A 21,973-nucleotide genomic window follows, 5' to 3' on the forward strand; every position below is an offset into this window, starting at 1 on the left:
GACTTGCAGCTAACATTTCTGTGCTCTGAAAGGCCTTACAAAAATATTCATGGGACAAATTTTAGTAAACTTATAATTTGACCATGCCATTGAAAATGTTAGCAAAGCATCACTTTCCCTTAGCTATTTCATGGATATCCTGAGGATTAATGAGCTACAGTATCTTCTATAAAATACTTTCATCCTTGTATTAGTGCAAAATGTTATTAGCATATTTATAATAATGTGTGTATATATATGCCTGTATGTATCTTTTAGCCTGAAGGATGAGCCTTTTCATTTTAAGACTGTGATAAGGAGTAGGAAAATAGTAACCATGAACATCTTTCTCTTCAAAAGAAATGCTCAGGTAGAAATAGAAATTTTTCTCATTGAGCAGGCATATCTTAGACCGCTTGGCTAAGCACTTCAAGCAAGTGCATCTGTCCTTGTCTCCATATGTCGTCTTGCCTACAGAGCGATTTTTTTCGCTGTTTTCCAGATTGCAAAAGATACACAACTAGTATTATTTGTGTATCATACTCAGAGAATTCAAGAAGTTAATCCAAGAAAAGTGTGTCATGTGTCACACTGCCATGAGTCATGTTTGTTATGAAACATGTCTCTTGCCTGTGGGGACACACAGAATAGGCAACATTCATGATTGCCTTCCCTAGCTCTTTTGTGGACTTATCTGTTAATTGCTGCACATGTGAAGTATATTGGGGCAAGAGGATTCATGTTTTAATACATATTTGCTTTCCCTAATTGAGGGAGGGACACGGGTGTGGGACATTGTTCTTTTCACTTGTAAATATATTTTATTCCCTGCTGATATCTTTTACCCTTAACATTAATTTATGCATAAACTGAGGGTTAGAGGTGTCACATCTGCTTCTTAGCCTAATGGACCACAGCATGGACCTTTTGTGTCAATCCCTGTAGTCTTTCTATGTTATTACAGAAGAAGTGTAGAATAAATCCAGAACACTTCCTGATCTGGGATCAGCTCAGTGTCCTTGCTTGTTACTATATACCATAGGCACCAAATATGCAGTTTGATGAGTTTTTTATGTACGTGCAGTCATTAAGTTTTTTGATAATATTGACATTTCCGATGGCTGTATTTACATTATCAACTCCAAGATTTTAACCTAGTGCTGTGGATGTTGGTTGGTCAAATGAATAAAAGTGTTTTTTTTTTGTTTTTTTTTGTTTTTTTTTTGATCAAACATTTACCAACTCTTATTTTAGGATGCTCTGATAGATGCTTGTTAAGTGCCTATAAGCTGTTTTGGTCTGTAACCCTTTGCAACAAGACTCCATTACACTGGATTTTTGCTTTATACCTCTGGGCTTCTTCCTCTATGGAGCATCATATGAGAGCACAAGGTCTCAAGTTTACAACTAAAGAATAAATTAGAAGTCAAGAGAGGAATAATTTAATCTTTGGTTTTTGTTTTTGTTTCTTGAGGTAGGTCTCACAATAGCCCAGCCTGACCTGGAATTCAATTATATAGTCTCAGGCTGGCTTCAAACTCACAGTGATCTTCCTACCTCTGCCTCCTAAGTGCTTGGATTAAAGGTATGCACCACCATGCCCAGCTCATTGTTGTTTTTTTTAAGATGTTTTGTTTATTTGTTTATTTGCAAGAGAATAGTCACACCAGGGCCTTTGGCCACTGCAAATGAACTGAAGACACATGCACCACCCTGTCTATTTGGCTTTATGTGGGCACTTGGGAATTGAACTTAGATTTGTTAGGTTCTGTAGGCAAATGCCTTAACTGCTGAGCCATCTTTCCAGCCCAATAATTATATCTTTAAGGGAGACAAAAACACAAGACTCAGTGACATCTACAAGTTACTTTGTAGTGACATGGATAGAAGTCTTGTTGATTGATCTTTGCTGGTTTTAACTTTGTTATTGACTATAGAAGTTAGGGGTGAGTTAATGAGAAAGACACAGAAGAAGGCATACCTACTTTCTCTTAAATGATCAGAACAGAAGAAGAAAGATAATTTCACTATCAAGCTGAAAGAGAAAAAGTGTAACTTCTCAATTTTACATTTGGCATTTCCTGTGACTCATGGTCTTTGCAGTTTGCAGTCTCCAGGTTTAAGATAGCAGTTGACTGATTTTTCTTGAAAATCCCTTCCCTTCACTATGGACAGAATGAGTACATAATGTAACACATGCTGGTCTTTTTAAAAAAAAAATTTTTTTAAGGTAGGGTTTCACTATAGCTCAGGGTTGACCTGGAATTCTTATTCACTATGCAGTCTCAGGGCAGCCTCAAACTCATGGTGAGCCTCCTACCTCTGCCTCCCAAGTGCTTGGATTAAAGGTGTGTGCCACCATGCCCAGCTATGCTGGTCATTTTCATTTTTGGATGTGTCCTAAAGAGAAACTTTTTCTTCCAACAGGTCAGTGATAAATTAAATGTGAATGATACCCCAAGGGAAGAATTAACTGTATTATTAACTCTAACTTAAGGGTTATGCTGAGGGGTAGAAAACACATTTCCTTGTGGAATTTATAATTTGTAAATATCCTATGATAGAGATTATATTTAATAATCACAGGCGTTTTTATAGCATACTTGTATGCTGAATTTTTTACCATAAATATAATTTTGAGACTATAAAATATTATTATTTTCTCATAATAAGGGAATTAGCATTTGGTTCTTTGAAACCAATATCTTCCAGATGCTTGCCAGCAATTTTGATAATTGTTCAAATGGTAAGATTACATAAAGCTAAAAGAAATAAATATGAGATCATTATGATTCTGAAGCAAGCAGAGAGGGTTGTTTATCAATCAATTCTATTAGGATACCAGCAATTGAAATGACTGTTAAAAGGAATTATTAGTATTACTTGTTAAAGTATTGGAATTATGTATGAATTGTTCCTGTGTACCAGTGGTTCCGCTAGGAAATATGTTTCTGATAGGGGGTAAGGAAACAGTATCCCATTGAGAACTTGTAACTGCCTAAGTTGGCAGGGCAAGAAGCTTGTGTTTGGACAGCTTCAAGTTCTTAAAGGGTAGACAGTAAAACAGGCCTTTCCCCCTTGTCACGTACACTTACTTTGAAAGTGTAACAATCATCCTCAGAGATAAAAATTGGATGTGTAAGCAAAGTGGAAGAATGGGTAGAGGGAGGCAGGAAAGGAGGGAGGCAAGAAGAAGGAACAGAGAATGTTATATGTAAAGCATCTTCTGTCTTATAAAGGGCTTGAGATAAATTAAGAGTTTAAGAAGTATCAAATGGGAAACGTTGACTTCTATGTGGCAGATCAAAGATGCAAGCAGCAAGCCATAAATCAGTGTTGTCAGATAATCAATAGACAGAGACCTATCCTTGTATGAACCAAAACAATAGGCAGGTACCAATGAGGAGTCTTGATACTGAGGAGGTAAACAAGAAGTATTCGAGATATGTTTGAATAGTGACGTTTCTTTCTTTTCTTTTCTTTTTTTTGTCATAACAGCATGCCAATGCCAGGACCATTATTGAGCTCTTTCCCTCAGGCAACGCATGACCAGAGACTGGAAGGAGGCAGAGCTCCTGGGGTGGTCTACAGAATACCTTAGCCCATAGTTATGGCAAAGAAACAGGAGTAATACAGGGCCTGCTTGGTTGATGGGGATAGTGACAAGGCTGTTAGGAGGAAGAGGAGTCACCTCAAGTCACTACCCTCTACTGCTCCCTCTTAGCTATCTTGGGGGTGCTAGAGTATAAAAAGCAGATTGATTGGAAGGGGTGAGGACTCCAGTGATGCAAGCTGTCTTTGAATCACAGATGCTCTTGTAAGTAACTCCAATAAGCTCATTGAGTCATGATGCTGGACTTTGACAGAATCATTGCTTTGGCCTATCAGTCCCCTACCTAGTGTTAGTAGAGTTTCTATGTGGTGTCTCCCAGAAAAGCCATCCAATAGGAGCACAATGGAAGAACAAGCTTTGAGTGAGATGGGTCTGGATTTGAGGCCAGGGTTTCTTTTCTTGTTTTGTAGCCATAGCCAAAGTAATTTCCCTCAGCGTTAGTTTTTACATCTATAAAATGGAAATTAAAAATTGCTACTATATAGCCTAGTATGAAGGTCAAGGTTGACATACGGAAAGCCTTAGTAATGTGCCTACGTCTGAAAAGCAATATGAGATGGCAATCATTAGCACATTGATTCATTTTTCTTTATTATGCTATGGGATAATTTTCTCGGTTGGACTAGTTGGACGCCCATTTCATAATTTATACTAAAATTGACAGTACTTAAAGTTCCAATAAAAGATCACAGGAGATAACTGAAAAGGCTATTGACAACATTGTAGGATAGTCAATTATGCTTATTTTATCTTTACGTTTTAATGGGGAAAAAGGATATTAAAATCCTCTTTTATAAATGGCAAATCTGAGCACATACTGAGGGTTTCTTTATTTTTCTCATTCTTAAAATAAGTCTTTGGGGTTGGAGAGTATTATGGAAAGGTAGAGCACTTTCCATGTGTTCACATATCATGAATATTCCCCTCCTCCCCACAGCATCATAATAAATAAATCCAAAACAGTCCCTTTCATTAGGGAGGTGGTAGTGTCACACCAGGGTACTAGGAGGAATATCATCAGGATCTTGCACCATGTTTTGTTGCTTTATTTTGCTTAAGGGTATTATTTGTTTTCGCAATGGGAAGTTCTGATCCACTCATGAATTTATTTAAACATGAACTGAGAACTGGGCAATACACAAATAAAATAGGCCTTCTCCTTAGGGTGAACTTTTTCTAAATTAGAGCAACAGAAAGTAAAGTCCTTTATGGGATCACGATAAGCAATGAGTGATTTTGCACAGCGTAGTGTTCCTTGCTTATCAGTAACCCTCCACAAGATAACCTGCTGGGGTCAGGGAAAGGCTTTGTGGAAGCTTTAGAGGAGGCCAGGGAGAACCATGGAGAGGCACAGGATGAGGCCCCAGACTAAGGTTATTAGTCTGATATTCCACAGACAGGTTTTTCTTTTAAGATGTCAACCTCTTTGGATATTACTGCCTTGGCTTGAACTCAGTCCCATTTTTACAAAGAAACCCACCCCATGGCATCTATAGGGCTGTAATTACCATCACTTGGCATATGCAGTCAAAGGTCCTACTTCTCCCATCAACGATTCCAACAGTACCTAATTAAATAGAGCCTTAATGGACCTGAGGTGGGAGTAGTCATCCGGAAAGATCATTTCTAAGAGATCAAGACAAACTACTTGTGTAAAAGAAATCTAACAGAAGTTTTTATTGACATACTTATAGAGGTCTTCTGTGTAGCTGCAGCCAGAACAACCCCCTCAGAGTTCAAGGTGTTACATGCTCATGGCATATAAGGTGTGTGTGTGTGTGTGGGGGGGTAATCCGATGAGACAATGTTTCATGAGGGTTGGAAGTTGATGGTTATGGGGAAAATTGCAGTTTATGGAAAGGAGTTTAAGCTAAAAGATAACAGGCATTTGGTGATTTGTATTGTTCTTTATTGTTAAAAATATAATAATACACATATTAATAGAACTTCAGGGACAGAAAGCTCTCAAACCTGTTGTTCTGTCATTCTCTATAGGAGGCAGGTTAAGGCAAACTCCTGTGAGAGACAAGTTCATGGACACAGTGATGACTTTATCACTTGTTACTCTTGTAATCAATTGTGCTCAATTGTTCTATGAACAAATGTGCTGTTAAAATTGCCTTCCATATCTGATTTATAATATACAGATATTATTACTGTTATTGTCAGTTCTGGGTGTGGTGGTTTGATTCAGGTGTCCCCCATAAACTTAGGTGTTGTGAATGCTAGCTCCCCAGCTGATGGATATTTGGGAATTAATGCCTCCTGGAGAGAGTGTATTGTTGGGGGTGGGCTTATGGCTTTATAGCCAGTTTCCCCATGCCAGTGTTTGGCACACCCTCCTGTTGCTGTGTCCACCTTATGTTGGCCAGAGGGTGATGTTCACCCTCTGCTCATGCCATCGTTTTCCCCTGCCATCGTGGAGCTTCCCCTTGAGCCTGTAAGCCAAAATAAATCTCTTTTTCCCAGAAGCTGCTCTTGGTTCGGTGATTTCTAACAGCAATGTAAACCAGACTGCAACAGTAAAGTGGTACCGAGGAGTGGGGTTGCTGCTAGACACCTGACTATGTGGCTTTAGCCTTTTGTAGCTGATTTTCAAGAGGAATGTGGAAAGAGTTGAAACCTTGGCCTAAGAGATGCCTTGCAGTGCTGTAAGTACAGCTTGATGGACTATTCTGGTCTGAGCTGCAAGACCTGATGGCAGTAAGAACTATGGACTGAGAGCTTTGGCTTATGAGGGTGAGAAAGAGCTTTGCTTGGACTGGGCTAGCAGTTTGTGTGAAAAGCTTGCTGTTATGCCTATGTCCTGAAAAGTTGTGCAGGGTTGCTTTGCATAGAAATGAACTAGCGTGTGCAGAGGGATATGGCACAGAAAGAAAAATCTTTGGGTGAGCTGGTGCCCATTCAGCTGCAACTGAGAGATTACAACTTTTGAGACTGGGCTAACTGACCTGCGTGGGAGCAACAAGAAGAATGTAGACTCTGTTGAAGGGGCCTGAGTGCTCAAGGAGTGCCCTGTTATTCAAAGTCTGCTTTTTTCCCCCCTGGATTAACAAATTGGCACCTACCTGGTATCGTGGAGTATAAAATCCTGGAAAGAGGGTCATTGAGTTTGCAACACGATTTTGTGTTTTGGAAATGGCCATGGGCAGTGTGAAGCAGGTTTGTTGGTTGCCTGCATAGAGACCACATGGAGCCATGAGGATGAACCATGGCTTGCAGTGGAGACCCAGTGGAGATCCCAGGACCATGAGATGGCTGCTGAGGAGCTGCTGGCCCTGATGAAGTTTCCCAGGACTGTGAGTAGCCTAGCTGGAGGGGCGGATTTGGAATGCCAGAGACTTGTTGCTGGTTAGAATTATCGGACTTGGAGATTTGTCATTGGCTAGAGTTGCTGGACTTGAAGCTACAGAGTTTGATATTTGCCCTGGTTGTTTTAAATCTTGTATTGGCTGAATGTTTCTTTGCTATGCCCAATGCCATCTTTTGCAGTGCAAATATTTATTCTGTGCCATTATGGTTTTTTTGAGGTTATTTTTGGTATTATGGCTCATTTAAAAGATCTTGGACTATGGGGATGTATGAACATCATTGGGATTGATAAAAACTAAGAGGACTTTTAAAATGAGATGAATGCATAACATTTTACATCATGTATGGATATCAGTTTATGGGGGCCAGGGGCAGAATGAGGTGGTTTGATTCAGGTTTCTCCCATAAACTTAGGTGTTGTGAATGCTAGCTCCCCAGCTGATGGATATTTGGGAATTAATGCCTCATGGAGAGAGTGTATTGTTGGGGGTGGGCTTATGGGCTTTATAGCCAGTTTCCCCATGCCAGTGTTTGGCACACCCTCCTGTTGCTGTGGTCCACCTTATGTTGGCCAGAGGGTGATGTTCACCCTCTGCTCATGCAATCGTTTTCCCCTGCCATCGTGGAGCTTCCCCTCGAGCCTGTAAGCCAAAATAAATCTCTTTTTCCCAGAAGCTGCTCTTGGTTGGGTGATTTCTACCAGCAATGCGAACCAGACTGCAACACTACAATCTTTGCTCAAACTAACTAGGTACATCCTCTGCCAGTAAGCTGGCCCCAGCCCTGTCACATATTTGTTGTTATTGGCTGGGATCAAATTATGGCTGTGACCTGTTTTGTAACAGAACAATGATGACTGCTTTTCTGGAGTCTCTCTGTCATCTCAGCGTGACTTGATGAGGACTAATTGGCTGAAATGAAATGAAAGAGAGGACATAAGAGAGGGAAGGAGAACAAGAAAGAGAATACTCTCATAGAACCATTTGGCATGATAGTGTTTTTTTTTTCTTTTTTGGCATTTGTATGTGTACAGTATGATGCAAGTGTTATGTGGTAGATACATGTATATGTGCATATTCATGGACCCCATATGCATGTGTGGGCAGATTACAGGATATAGTTCACTCACTTACTTCCTTGAGACGAAATCTCTCCCTCAACCCAGAGATGTTATGTGTCGACAAGCCTCAGCCATTCCTCAGTCTCTGCCTCATGGATTGGTGTTAAAGACATGTGGGTATGCCAAGGTTTTATATGTGCATTCTAGACAGTCAAACTTGATAGTCTCTGGCTGAAGGCTGTCATGATTAAACAGACAATGCTCTTAACCGCTGAGCCATCTTCCCAGCCTCAAAGTATATTCTTTAACAATCCAGTTTCCCTAGATCTTTAGAGAAAGAGTTTAATGGTCATTTAACAAAACACTGTGAGTAGGTCTTGATGCTTTTAAGCATTCATAATGCATATCAGCATATTAAAGGATAAAATCATTTCATTTAGCTCTCCATTTTCCAGGTGTTTGGGCTATGAATGCACTGCCTCCATCTGTGTGCAATGTCTCAGCAGTTAACCAACATATGAGAGAACAGACTTTGAGAAATGTGGTACCATTTTCTTTTCTTTTTTGGTGATGCTGGGAAACAAGCCCAGGGTCTCAGGCATGCTAGGCAAGCACTCTGCCACCAAGCTGCATCCACGGCTGGACTCCTGATGGCAGTTGTGTGGCAGGCTTTGATCCAGATTCCAGTGGTCAAAAGCAGAGAGAACAGCTTACACCCAGAAATTTATAAGTGATTAGTAATAGTACAACTCAAACATCATCCATACCCAGAGGGGCTATAAGTTTTCTTATTAAGAATATGCTGACAGGGACATCTCAAATGCTCTCTTGTGACATCTCCTACTATAACCAGACCTAACTTGTACAGTGATACTTTAATTAGTAACTTAACATTGATATTCTTTTTTAACAGAAACTTCTTTTGTAAGTTTATTTTAGAAAAAAAAATAGTGTTTCTATTTTCTAAATGGTTATTTTATTTTTTGAAATAAATTCTGAAAACCATTTTATTTAAGTCTAATTACTTTTAACTGTTGCCATAAAATGTGGTTGATATAAATTTTTTCCATTTTGTTGAAAATTATAAAATTTTAATAGCCTCACACATGACTAATTATTGTTCTAATTTCAAGGAAATTTGACAGAAAAATGTAATAAAAGATATCGTCTGTTCAGACAAAGTCTGACATATATCTCAAAAGCAGAATTGTTCAACTGCTCCTACTATTATTATATTTTGAACTTCAGTTTACCTGACTGAGATGCTGTTTTAAAATTTCCCACTCCTAGTATCATTTCTTTCCTCCTTCTGCTGTTTTGTGTTATATATTTCAAACCCATGTTATTTGATTCTTAAGATTTATGAGTTTTATATGTTCATTGTGAATTGTGCCCTTTATCAAAATAAGATTTTAAAATCCCATTTAATGCACTTGATCTGGAATACAACTTTGTCATATATTACTATTGCCATGCCTGCTTTAATTTATGTTTGCTTTTCCGTTTAGATTCAACATTTTTCCTTTAAAATGTTGGCATGCAGGCAAATAAAATAAAGAGATAATTTAGGATTGTTTCTCATATACATCATGCTGCTCTCAAAGTACCTCTTATATGCAACATACATTAGAATTTAAAAATGTAATATGAATGTTTTTGTCATTTAATAAGAGTGATTGACCTGTTTATACTCATAATATTTTGTATTATTCCTGTCATTTTGGCTTATGCTCTTTCTTATGCTTTATTACAGTCTTTTGTTTCATTTTATTTCTTATGCAATGTGAGCCATATTTTCTTTGAGGTTCTCCCCACCACAGAGTTTATAAGTTCTACTAGCGATTACCTTTTAGTTCTTAAAAGTAACATGCTTGCATTTCTCCATCATTAATAACAGCTTACCTGGAGTATTCTTGTATAACATATGTTCCTCATTTCTCCAGTGTTGGGGATTGAGCCCAGGGCCTTATACATATGCAAATGATGTAACCACTGAACTACAGTCTCAGTCAACTCAGACAACTTCTATACTTACAGATAACAAACCGTGGTATTTCCCTCCCCTCCCCCACTTTCTCCATACCTCTGTTCTCTGTCATATCCCCTCCCTCTGTCCATTAGTCTCTCTTTTAATTTGATGTCATAATCTTTTTCTCCTATTATGAGGGTCTTGTGTTGGTATTGCTAGGCACTGGAGGTCTTGGATATCAAGGCCAAGCTCTGTCTGGACAGTTTTATGCAGGGAGTGGTACCCTTCCTTTGACTCTTACATTCTTTCTGCCACCTCTTCTGCAATGGACCCTGACCCTTGGAGGGTATGAGATGTTTCAGTGCTGGACACTCTTCCATCCCTTCTTCTCAGCACTATATTGCCTTTTGGGCCATCCCAGTGGTCACTACCATCTGAAAAGAGAAGCTTCTCTAACCAGAAGTGAGAGTAACATTAATATATGAGTATGAACATTAGGTATAGTGATTTCTGGGCAATTTGGTGAGAGTAATATATGCATTTACCCAGGCAAGAGCAGGCTTTATACCCCTAAGACTCATGACCTCTCTTGCCATAGGCTTTTGATTAGGTTTTCAGTACCAGGCATGTATTCCCTCCCATAGAGTGGGCCTTCAGTCCAATTAGAGAGCCATTGGTTTTTCCAGAGCAGGCATGCTACTATTGCACACTGGGACCTGGACACCTCATGGAGAGGTACAAGGTGGAATCATCTTTAGCCATTTGTTTTTACTCTTTAATGTTGGAGAGAAGATCCTATTAAGTTGTCCAGGTAGACCTTGAACTTGTGATCCTCTAGTCTAAGCCTCCCAAGGAGCCTGGATTATAGGAATTGTATATAATATTCAGTAACAATATTTTCAATAGTTTTTAGACTTAATCCTAAAAAGAACTTTTATTATCACCTTTCATGTTATTTTGTAGTCTAACTTTGGGGCAGCTGAAGTATGCCTCCAGTGTGCTCAGGAGTATTTCAATGGTGAGGCATGAGAGGACATCAGTTGTTAGTAGCTAGTTGTTATGAGAACTTGGACATCCCTCTGGATCAATTGTTTTATTTTCCTTCAAGATGCTCCCAGCTTGCATTCATTACCTGTTTCTGCTATCCTCTGTGCTGGTGGAGCTCTTGGTCTCATGTTTCTCAGTACTCCATTTTCTTGGTAAACATACCCTCATGCACCAGCCTGATGGGAAGAATGTTTTAATGGCCCTGATCTCTTGCTTTCTGGGCAAATCACAAACAAATCTGTTGCACAGATACTTGCAGGAGTGATGCTGTCTGCTCAGCCTCGCCGAGCTTCTATTGGTAGCCCTGTTAGTCACTCCACACCCAGTATACTTCAAGCAGATTGGGTTGGCAAAAAACATAAAAAAGGAAAAGGAAAAAGAAAAAAAAAACATTTCTTTTCTCATATGGATTTAGCAGATATTTCTCTTAGCTATTAATGCCTTTATCGAATGTAATAATATGCACACTTGTATTTCTGCTCCAGACTCACCTCGACATCCTAGAAAAAAGTATCAACCCCAGGCAAGTCTACTTCCGGAAGGATGTTCTCTGCCAGACACTGGGAGGGAATCCATGTCCATTGGTGACCATCACAGCCATGCCTGAATCTAAGAGTGCTGACCATCTGGAACAGTTCCGTGAGTAAAATGAGCTTCTACCCTCTTGGCAGATTTGGCTGAGGATGCCCCTACAGTCTTGGGAGCATGTCCTCCCTTTTAGGTCATATGCTCCATAAAGCATTGCAGAATTGTCTGCCTATAGGAATACATATGTAGTCTTCTTGGTGTAACACAAAGGGTGAATGTTAATGTCACTCTGCTATTAGGATGAGGGCAAATAAGTTGCAAACTGTCAGGGGTATGAAATGACTTGCTAGAATAGAGAGCAGATCACTAGTGATGGCAACTTCCTCTTGGAGAACAGAACCAGGGCTACAAGTCACATTTTCCAACCTCTAATCTAGGGGCTTTTCTGTCCATGCTTATTGCTGTTATGTTCCTCTCATCAGGGTAGGGAAGGAAGGAAGCCAAATCTTTGAGCCGGGGGCTGAAGAATTCCCTTGGCAATCTTAATACCTGAAGGCTGAAGATGAAAAGAAACTGCCTCCAAGAACTCTGAGAACAAATTAAAGATAAACCTAGAGCACAGATACACAGACAGACACATACATGGGCATGATATACATGCAGATCAACAGACATGTGGATGCACGCAGGCACACATGGATAGGCAAAAGCATAAATACAGGATGACATTTTAATAGTTGAAATGTGAGCATAAGTGTGACTGAATCATCACCAGGAGTTTTTGGACAGAAAACTCTTAAGACTGTTTTAGAACTTACCTAGGTAAGAAACTCCAAATAGAATGGGGAAATTTTTACAATAAAAGAAATGTTTGGAAGATGGAAGACTGGAGAATAAAAGCCCAGTTAATTTATCCCCAGAAGATACTGCCTTACCTGATGAAGTGCTAATGGTGTTCAGGTGACTCTTGGGTGGATACAAAATGTAATTTCTCACACCCCATATGCATCTGACAATGGATGCTTAACAACCTGGCTAATCAACAACTGATTATCCCATCTGAATTAATGAGGCCCTAAAATGCTTTAATGAATAGTAAGGGATTTTTCAAACGTTCTCTTATGTGTTTTTTGCATTTAAGAACAATTTCTCCAGCAGTCACAGAGCCCCTGTGTTTGGCAGATGAGCGGTGCTTGGGAGCTACAGACAGTAATCTAGGGCAATCTTCATTGAATAACGATTTATTTAAGAAATAGGATGCAGGGCTGGAGAGATGGCTTAGCGGTTAAGCGCTTGCCTATGAAGCCTAAGGACCCCGGTTCGAGGCTCGGTTCCCCAGGTCCCACGTTAGCCAGATGCACAAGGGGGTGCACGCGTCTGGAGTTCGTTTGCAGAGGCTGGAAGCCCTGGCATGCCCATTCTCTCTTTCCCTCTATCTGTCTTTCTCTCTGTGTCTGTCGCTCTCAAATAAATAAATTAAAACAAACAAAAAAAAAAAAAAGAAAAAGGATGCATGCAAGTCTACCATTTGCAAGTTCTATTCCTTAGAAAGAGGTGAGCAGAGCCCCAAAGAGTAATTATGACCTTCAGGTACCTGTTGTTCCATTTTCTGTTTTTACCGACACTGGTTCTTTTATTGATGCAGTAACTATAGAAATTATTCTTATTTTGACCAGAGGACTAAGATTACAGCAAAGGGACCTAAAATAATTTTGCACTTCGAGAACCAATTAAGTTAAAAAAAATGAGAGACAGGGCTGGAGAGATGGCTTAGGGGTTAAGTGCTTGCCTGTGAAGCCTAAGGACCCCGGTTTGAGGCTTGATTCCCCAGAACCCAAGTAAACCAGATGCACAAGGGGGCATGTACATCTGGAGTCCGTTTATAGTGACTGGAGGCCCTGGCACACCTATTTTCTCTCCCTCTCTCTTGCTGTCACTCTCAAATAAATAAATAAAATAAACATTTTTTTTTTAAATGAGAGACAGAAAGAAAAGATCTCTGAGTAAAATAAACTATCCTATGAATCAAGAGAAACTGGATTCTGCTTGATGTCTAAATAATTAGTTATAATAAATGCATACTTTCATGTGTCATTAGAGTTCTTTTCTCTCAAAACATGCTGAAAGATCAGCTATTGTTCATCTCAAGAGTTATTGTGGGCAGGAGCTGGGAGGGATCCTGGGATTGTCAGATGATGCTGTTCATTTCCATGGTGACTTGCCAGTGATAATCACTGAACTAGGTCATGAGAAACCAAGGCCCTGGCCCAGGTGAGATAATTACTTAGAGCTCTCTTCACAGGCATGGAGCCTGCACAGCTGCACAGGTCTCTGGCTTAGAAGAGCTATGTTGTTTGATGCTCTGACATCATCATTTTGGAATTCTTCAAATGCTTCTATCAGTTGTTCTTTCAGATCTCACACTAAATGAAAAACATCCGACACAGAACGACAAATATCACATGAGTTAAAATGTATATCTCACAGAAGTAGAAGTGAGTGTAGTGCTTAGCAGTGCCTGGGAAGGATGTGAGGGGGAAGTTTCGGAGACAGGGTGGCTGATGGGTGTATGATTGCAGGTGGCTAGGAGAAAAGACTTCTCATGTGTTATGGCACAGTGAGATAACCATAGCTGGTTATAGTTAATTATGTTCTTCAAAGTAGCCCACAGAAAGGTTTTGAATGTTCCTCACAGAAAGGAATGGTAACTGAGGTGATCTGTATACTGGTTTTCAGGATTAGATCATGGCATATTATATACTGAAATCTCACACTATACTTCATACTGTATTTTATATGTACTTCATAAGTATGTTATCATGTGTCAATTAAAATTTAAAAAATAAAAAATGGCCTTGGCAGAAAATTAATAAACAGGTTTTGACAAGGGGCCCTGAATTTTCATTTCGTAGTAGGGCTTGAAAGTTGTGTAGCTGTCCCTGGGTAACCCAAGGTCTTACAGTCCATTAAAATGTGGCAGAGGCTAGTGTTCTTCCATACACCATCCTTTGTATTTCGATCATTCCAGAAGAGTTCCTACCATTTTGACCATTTACTGAGTAATCTTGAGTGGATTATGTGGCTGATTGATATCTTTGACCATGTGGATTCAACTCCAAGAACCAACCCCCATTTCACAGGTGGGGCCAATGTCTCAGGGAAGTTAAATACAATCATTTCAGATCTTGTTACTCTGATTCCGTAGTCTACGTGAACAACACATGTCCTGCTTCAGTCACACTCAGCATTGACATTCTGTCCTTATTCTCTGAGCCAGAACATGGCTTAGCTCTTAAGTCAACTCATATTAAATAAACTCCAAATAATTACTTTATTGCTACTCACATTGAGTTTTGTCTTTCAATACCTACTGGAAGCATTTTCAAGTTGCGTGTTCCAGGCCCTGTGGTAGGAAGGGACAGAGAAGTTTCTTTTGACTTAAAAAGCTTTCCTTAGACACCATCTATTCCTGCCCAGAGCTAAGACTGCAAGGTCTGGGCTACAATGCTGGGGCACAGACTCAGACCATCTACAAAATAAAAAATTTACAGCATAGTTTGCAATAAATACTTAGGTGTATGCCATCCCTGAGTTTGTAAAATAAGAGGCAATGTATAACTACCATCTACTCCAATGTGTAATTAACCATGCCTGTAATTCAGAAATAAAGCCACTTAACTTCCTTTGAACCACAGCGTGTGATGTATTGATTTAGGAGAGCAGAGCAAATGAGCCAGTGCCTCAAGATTCTTTGCCTGCAGGCCTCCCTCCAGGTGAGCTTAAATTGTCTCACTAGCTTCTTCCTTACCAGGGTCTGGGTCAGTTTCAGTCAGGTATGGGTTGCTTAGCTGTGATTCAGCCTGTTTCTGGTTCAGTGGCTGCCACTCAGACCTCATAAGGAGGGATTTGTGCACCGAAGGGCTTTCTCCCCACGATGTAGGATTACCACTTGACTATCATTTTAGAAACCCAAGGAATAAAAGCACAGAGACAGGGCCCAGGGATAATTTCCCTGCTCCAGGCTAGTTCCCTTAGTGGTTTTCTTTAAGATCCCAGACCTGCAAATTACTGAGGACAATGTATTGATTACTTTTATTTCTGGACCCCATAAAGTCTCTCAGAATTATTTACTTCATTTGTTTTATTTTTCAAAAATATTTTCATTCTTAAAAAAGTTATTTTCCTGGAAACACTTAGCCTTACTTTCTTGTTAAATATATTTTCAGTTCAGGAGCTGCCAGACTTTGTGGCTGTATATGCTGTTGTTGCTTGGGAACTCGAAAATGATGCTTTCCCAGAATGCTCCTAAGTGAGAAGACTCAGGACTTTGCACATGAGACTTCAACCCTCATGAAACAGGGTGTGAGGGGTGCAGGAAAGTCTTTGAACCTCAAACCCTGGGTTCACATTTGTATCTAACCAAAGAATTTGGCAAACCTAACTGAGAAGGATAATTATTAAATTATTATATTTACTTAGTGAAGTCCAGAACCAAGAGAAGGGAAGTGAATACATCCATATGGCCTGAGAGCCAATGTGGTAGGGTTGGAAAGCAAAGAAAGGACAAAGAGCTCCTGTCTGTGGAAGGCAGGGTGGGTAAGGAGCCCATGTGGGAAGTAAGGGTTAGGTGGTTCTCTTTCTCAGCCCAGCTGGGCCTAAGTGTGAGGAAACTCACCAGAAGCTAGAGGTTCATGAGTGGTCAAGCAGCCCAGAGAGAGATTGCCCTCCTCTGGTGCAACACATTTATAACATCACAGTGGTGGGTTTCACCTGGCTGACGTGAGCCAGAGAGACAGGCAGCTGATTGGCCTAGGCTGCAGGCTGCTTCAGGAAAAGGTCAGCCATGACACCAAGTTCTAAGGTCTAAGCTTGACCAGCCATAAAGTTAGAGTTAGATTTAAGTCCTAGGAAAGAACTCCCTCCCAGCAGGGGCTCAGGCTGTTTGTGGAAAACAAACAATAACACCTATTTCTTTCAGGCAAGAGATAAAAAGTCAGATCATCCTTTCATCTCTAGCAAAGTGGGGACTGCAAGAAGAGGCTCAATGACATTCCTGCTTCATACTTTCAGGGGCCCAGTCACCCTAACTGCCTAACCTGACTCTCTCTCATTCAGAGGCAAGACCCAATGAAATACTTAAAAAGTTTTGTTACTCTCTGCCCTTTTCAGTGGGACAGTAAGTCCTCTGAGAAATGTCACTGATAGCATTATGGAAAACCTGGACTTGAGAAATTGATGAGGAAAGGGAATCTCTCCAAGATGATTGCGAGTCAGGATTCTCTACAGGGACAGAACTGGGAGGCAAGTTTTTAGATTGGCTATGCGCTATGGGCTGGGTAGTCCAATAGTGGCATCTGCAGGCTGGAGAGGCTGTGAACCCAGTAGTCACTCACATCGATGACGCTGGATGCCTAAGTAGTCTCAGTATGGTGCTGAAGGCCTAGAGAATTCTTTGAGAGCTCCTGGTTGTCAGACCACACTGGAAGTCCCACAAAGATGTCAGCCATCTGCTGGAGGCATTCACCCAGAAAGGAGCAAAGACAGGTAGGCAAAAACAGCCCTGGTTTCCCCTGAGACCTCCTGAAATCTTTGGCTGCCCCCAGAAGGGCTGCCTGACCTGGGGAAGGTCTCTTTTCTCAGTGAATCCTTCCTGGAAATGCCCTCACAGACCTGCTCATACATCTGTCTCTTTATTGACTCCTGACCTAATCAACTTGGCTATGAGTTTAATCATCATAGTGATGAACAGTTTAAGACCTGGCATCAGAGACCCATAGGGAAGCATGGAACATTGCAGAATTAGCAAGTCTAGGCCCTTTGTAACTAGTGAAACCTGGGATGTTGAAGGGGCTCAGAATGTGTAGGATTTGCATGACTGAGAGTGAGGGAGGAGGGGTGAATAGAATGTAACAGGACGGGAGAAAAGATCCAACAGCTTGTTACAGAAGACCTGTATCTCAGGAGAGCAGACTTGGGGATAGGTTTGATGGTCAAGATCAGTCCAGTATTTTCTGAGGCTAGTCCTCATTGATTAATAATGTTCTAGCATAGTTATTCTTGGCCCAGTTAAGTCTGTTAACACATTGTATGTTAAAAGTTCAGCCCTCACCTGGAATACGCCATGTCCAAGTTAAGAGCGGAGAAGCTGTTGTCTTTATTCTGAATGCTTCAAACTGTTCAAGAGTAGTGTGTGTATATGCTTTTCTTGGATTTGTATTGAGAAAAGATGCTGAATTTAAGCAGAATAGAGAGCCATTCAAAGTAAAGAAAGTCTCGAGCGACCATCTTTTACTTAAACTTTAGTAGAAGTGGAGAAGAGTCTTGGGGGTCATTTATCCAAGCCTAGAGAGGAGAGGAGAGTAGCTTGACATTTTTCTTGGCCTCAGTCATTCCTGAAATCAATCTGAGTTTTTGCTTCCTCACGCAGAATGTGCTGCCTCCCTCCTCTCTCTCTCTCTCTCTCTCTCTCTCTCTCTCTCTCTCTCTCTCTCTCTCTCTCTGTGTGTGTGTGTGTGTGTATGTGTGCTACTAGGAATTGAAACTATGGCTTTGCACAAGCTGGGCAAGCCCTTAAACCTAAACTATCTCTGCTGTCATTTCTTATTCTGTAAAATTTTGATATTTACTCTTACTAAGTTTCCCAGAAATGAGCAACTTATTATCTCAGCCTCCCAAGTAGCATGAGTCACAGGCCTGTACCACCATTAGGTGGAAAGGACTCAAAACCTTTGGACTTCCGTGTCCTTGTCTTTAATTCCACTGTGCAGATGGCTGCTCATTAAAAGCAATAACCAACCTCTGGAGAGCAGGAAGTGGTCCCAGGGGGATGACTCCAGGCCCCTCTTTCCCATTTTTATTTCTCTTGTCCTCTATGCTCTGTCCTCATGAGAAATTTCCCCCCAAAAAAGTGCACATGAACAAGACGCTGCTTATTAACACTTGCCAACATTTTGTTAATCTTTTCACTTTCTATGTATTTCACCTATAATATCATTTTAAAGCAAATGTTTCTGCCTAGATAAAGTTGAGACCCATTTTAACTTGGAGATCTAAATCACTGAAACTTTTTGGCCAGTTTGCATGTGTGCGGGCACCTACACACACACACACCCACACACACACACACACACACAGTCACAGAAAGAGAGAAAAATGAGTTGAAGTCCTATAACAACATTATCTTGGCTGTCTATAAGGAAAAAATATATATAACAGAATAATATGAGAGGAACACATTTGAAGTTTTTTTTTTTTCCCTGTGAGAAAATGTTATCCTATCAGACACTGAATTTTCAGGTGAGTAGTGACCATTGGCGCACTGGTGAGCAACCAAGGAGTAATGAAAATGCACAGGAGGGGGTGGATTTGCTATTTTTGCAATCCAAGACACCTTCACCCTGTATTTATTACAGCTAAAAGAGCAGAACACAACCTTTATGTCTATGGAGGTGAGGTAATTTCACTCCACTTCCTTGGTCTCCCAGGGCTCAGACACTACTCCTTCTAGGGGGCCCAAAGTGGGGGTAGCCTGGGAGGCTGCACTTGTAGTTCTTAAAGAATACCTTTCCCTTTTGCCTTTTCTTAAAAATATTCTCACAAAGGCAACGTTCTATTCAGCCTGCCATTATGCTAAAAGCTTTTCCTTGGAAGACAATAGCTATTCTCAGGGAAAAAAAAAAAGATTTACATGAGGTCCCCAGGGTGTAATGAACTAAGTAAGGCACCTGCTTCAAGTTGGGAGTTATCACTTGTAAGTGGCTTTAAATTAGAATAGAGTGGAAAAATACACACTTATAGAATTCCCCTTTTGGCTGCTTGGCAAATCATTTGCCATCTTCTCTGGCCTTTGTCTCTTTTTGAAACACCTGATCAGGTATGGACAATCCGAAAGGTATTTAAAGAATACCCTGAATCTTTCTTGAGAATACATGAAAAGGCAAGTATATCAACACCAATCAAACCATCTGCCATTGTTTTTCCTCATTCTCCTCACTGTCCTTTATCTGCACATACAAAAATAATGACTCACAAAATATCTACCACTCAAAACCACATGATTTTTTTTTCTTTCCATTTTGGCCTGGTTACTCCAATTAAAGGAAGACCAAGAATCTTTCCTTCAGTCAAGACTGGTTGGAGGGAGTGGTAAAGCTTATAAAACCTAATAATTAAAATACTTTGGCATATATCCCACTATATAAGTATTTTGTTCCTAGATGGATTTCTGTGCTTCAGTCCTACATTTTGACTTTGTACATGTGAAAAAAATCTCACTAAGTTACATACAGGCTGGCCTTGAACTCATTCAGGAGCCCAGATGGACCTTGAATTTATAATCTTTCAGCCTTTACCTCTTGAGTAGCTGGGATTATGGGCTTGCACAACCAAACATGGGTTATTCTCTGGAAGTTTTGCACATTATTATTATTTGGGATTTATAGTTCCCTTATAAATTAAGGATGGAAGTCTTTATTATGGCCGTACTAGAGATGACTAAAGCTGTCAGCAGGAGAAATGTGTGTTTGTGTGTGCGTGTACTAACAGGTAGAAAAATAGCATGTGTAGGAACATAGTGCTCTGGGGATGGCAGAGGATTGATTTGGGAGAGAAAGATGAGGTGGGAGAGGTAGGTTCACTTAAATGGTAAATGAGCATCATTTTCATGTTAAGAAGGTTCTTTTGAAGACAATAGTGAGCAATAGGATATTAGAAGCTCTTAAACATCTTGAACAAAGATTAAGACATTACCTCCTTACTCAGAGAGGGTGTGACTACTTGCAAGAGACCTTCATGAGCTCAGGCCTGTTGATGTGCCCTCATAGAAAAAAATGAATGCTGAGGATCACCTGACACTCAGCTGAAATTTCAGCCACTTTCTCACTCATGCACAGACTCCCAGCTATGGTATTCTATATGCTGTTTTTCTCCAGCTATACATAGTCTTGGAAGATGCTAGACTATCTAGGAAGTAGAAAGTTAATTGAAGATAGGACTCCATCTATCCACCTTCTGTGAATTGTGACCCATGCTGGTGTGGGCTCTATGGTGCTGCCTAAATCACCTACATGCCGGTAAAAAAAGTTCCCTGATTCAAGTTTCTATAAGTAACCCCTGTAAATTCATTGGTTCATGAGGCTAGACATGTATGGAATCATTACTTTGATCTATTATTGGTGCCTATCTGGAGTGAATAAATATTTGCTCACACCTCCCAGAAAAAGCTAACCCAAAACCTTGGGGTGCTCAACACAGTGTTCTGTGTCCCCTTTATACAAACTGTGAATGGTAGCAGTCTCCCTTTGATCTGTAGACCATAGACGTCTTAGGTCTATGCCTAGCACACAGGGAATATTCCAGAGACATTAGCAGCTGTTGGTCGTCTGTGTGGAGGATGAGGATCTAAAAGAAGTTAGGTAGAAGGAAATGGTAGTGACGGTTCTCAATTTAGGAGGCTTGTCTAGAAGCTGAGAAATCTTGGAGGTGATTGAGAGTAGGAATGGTAGGCAATAAGTTGGAATATTTCTACTTTGGCAGATGGCTACATGGTTTAATGCCAACAAAGGAATATGAAAGGCCGAAGATAGTAGAGGGATAATATGTTCAGTACTGGAAGCACTTACTTTAATTTTCACAGACCTGAAAATTTTGTGGAAACTCAGCAAAAGCATAATTATAAAGCCAATATGCTATAAAATATAATCCATTTCAGAGGTAAATATGCAAGTTTCATACTGCCTAAATAATCTGCCCAATAAGCAAGGAGATGAACATTATCTATATGTGGTCATTGTGCCAGAAATGTAATATATGTTATCAGAATCAGTCCCTGAGCATCCTATTCTATAAATTTGTTTGCCACTCATAATAGTTTACATATTTTAAGGAAATGAACTGTTTATAAAGTAGTTATGTCTGACTAATTGTTCTATATAACAGGCCTTTGAGGTAAGGGAGAAAGAATTTCACTTGTTATCTCCATTTTCTGATGAAGAAATTTGAATTCCAGCAAAAGTGACATGCCAAGCCAGAACTAGATCTTGAGTTTATTCTGAAACCGTCTCAATCCCCAACGCCGTGGCCCTACTGCCGCCTCTTCTATCACGCAGATGCCTGTCTCTCTCAGGGCCTCTAAAACTGAGACGCAGAAATATACCCCAGAATTCTAATTTGTCTTCCTTATCTATAAATAGACGTCCTGAGAGGTGGGTCATTAGTAACCTTGTAGTTCCTAAAATTGGCACAAAGATCTAATTTTGATCCCTAGTGCCCTTGTGAAAATGCTAGGTGTGATGGTGTGCACCTGTAATCTCAGCTCTTGGGAGGTGGAGACAGTAGGATTTCTGGGACTCACTGGCGAGATAGTCAAGCCTACTCTGAGTTCCAGGCCAATGAGAGAGACTTTCTCAAAGGATTTAGATGGAATTCCTGAGGATGACACCCAAGGTTGTTTTCATACATTCATGTG

General features: G+C 40.3%; 1 protein-coding gene across 1 annotated transcript in view; it reads left to right on the forward strand.

Moving 5' to 3' along the window:
- The window catches only part of Agbl1 (AGBL carboxypeptidase 1), a 763,032-nt gene that overhangs the window by 137,195 nt on the left and 603,864 nt on the right, over positions 1-21,973 (forward strand). The window contains exon 17 of the mRNA XM_012948687.2: positions 11,466-11,619. Within this exon, the coding sequence (XP_012804141.2) occupies positions 11,466-11,619 (154 nt within the window). The remainder of the gene's footprint in view (positions 1-11,465; positions 11,620-21,973) is intronic.

Source organism: Jaculus jaculus, chromosome 3 (genome assembly GCF_020740685.1).
Source record: "Jaculus jaculus isolate mJacJac1 chromosome 3, mJacJac1.mat.Y.cur, whole genome shotgun sequence".
In the NCBI taxonomy this organism is placed as follows: Eukaryota; Metazoa; Chordata; class Mammalia; order Rodentia; family Dipodidae; genus Jaculus; species Jaculus jaculus.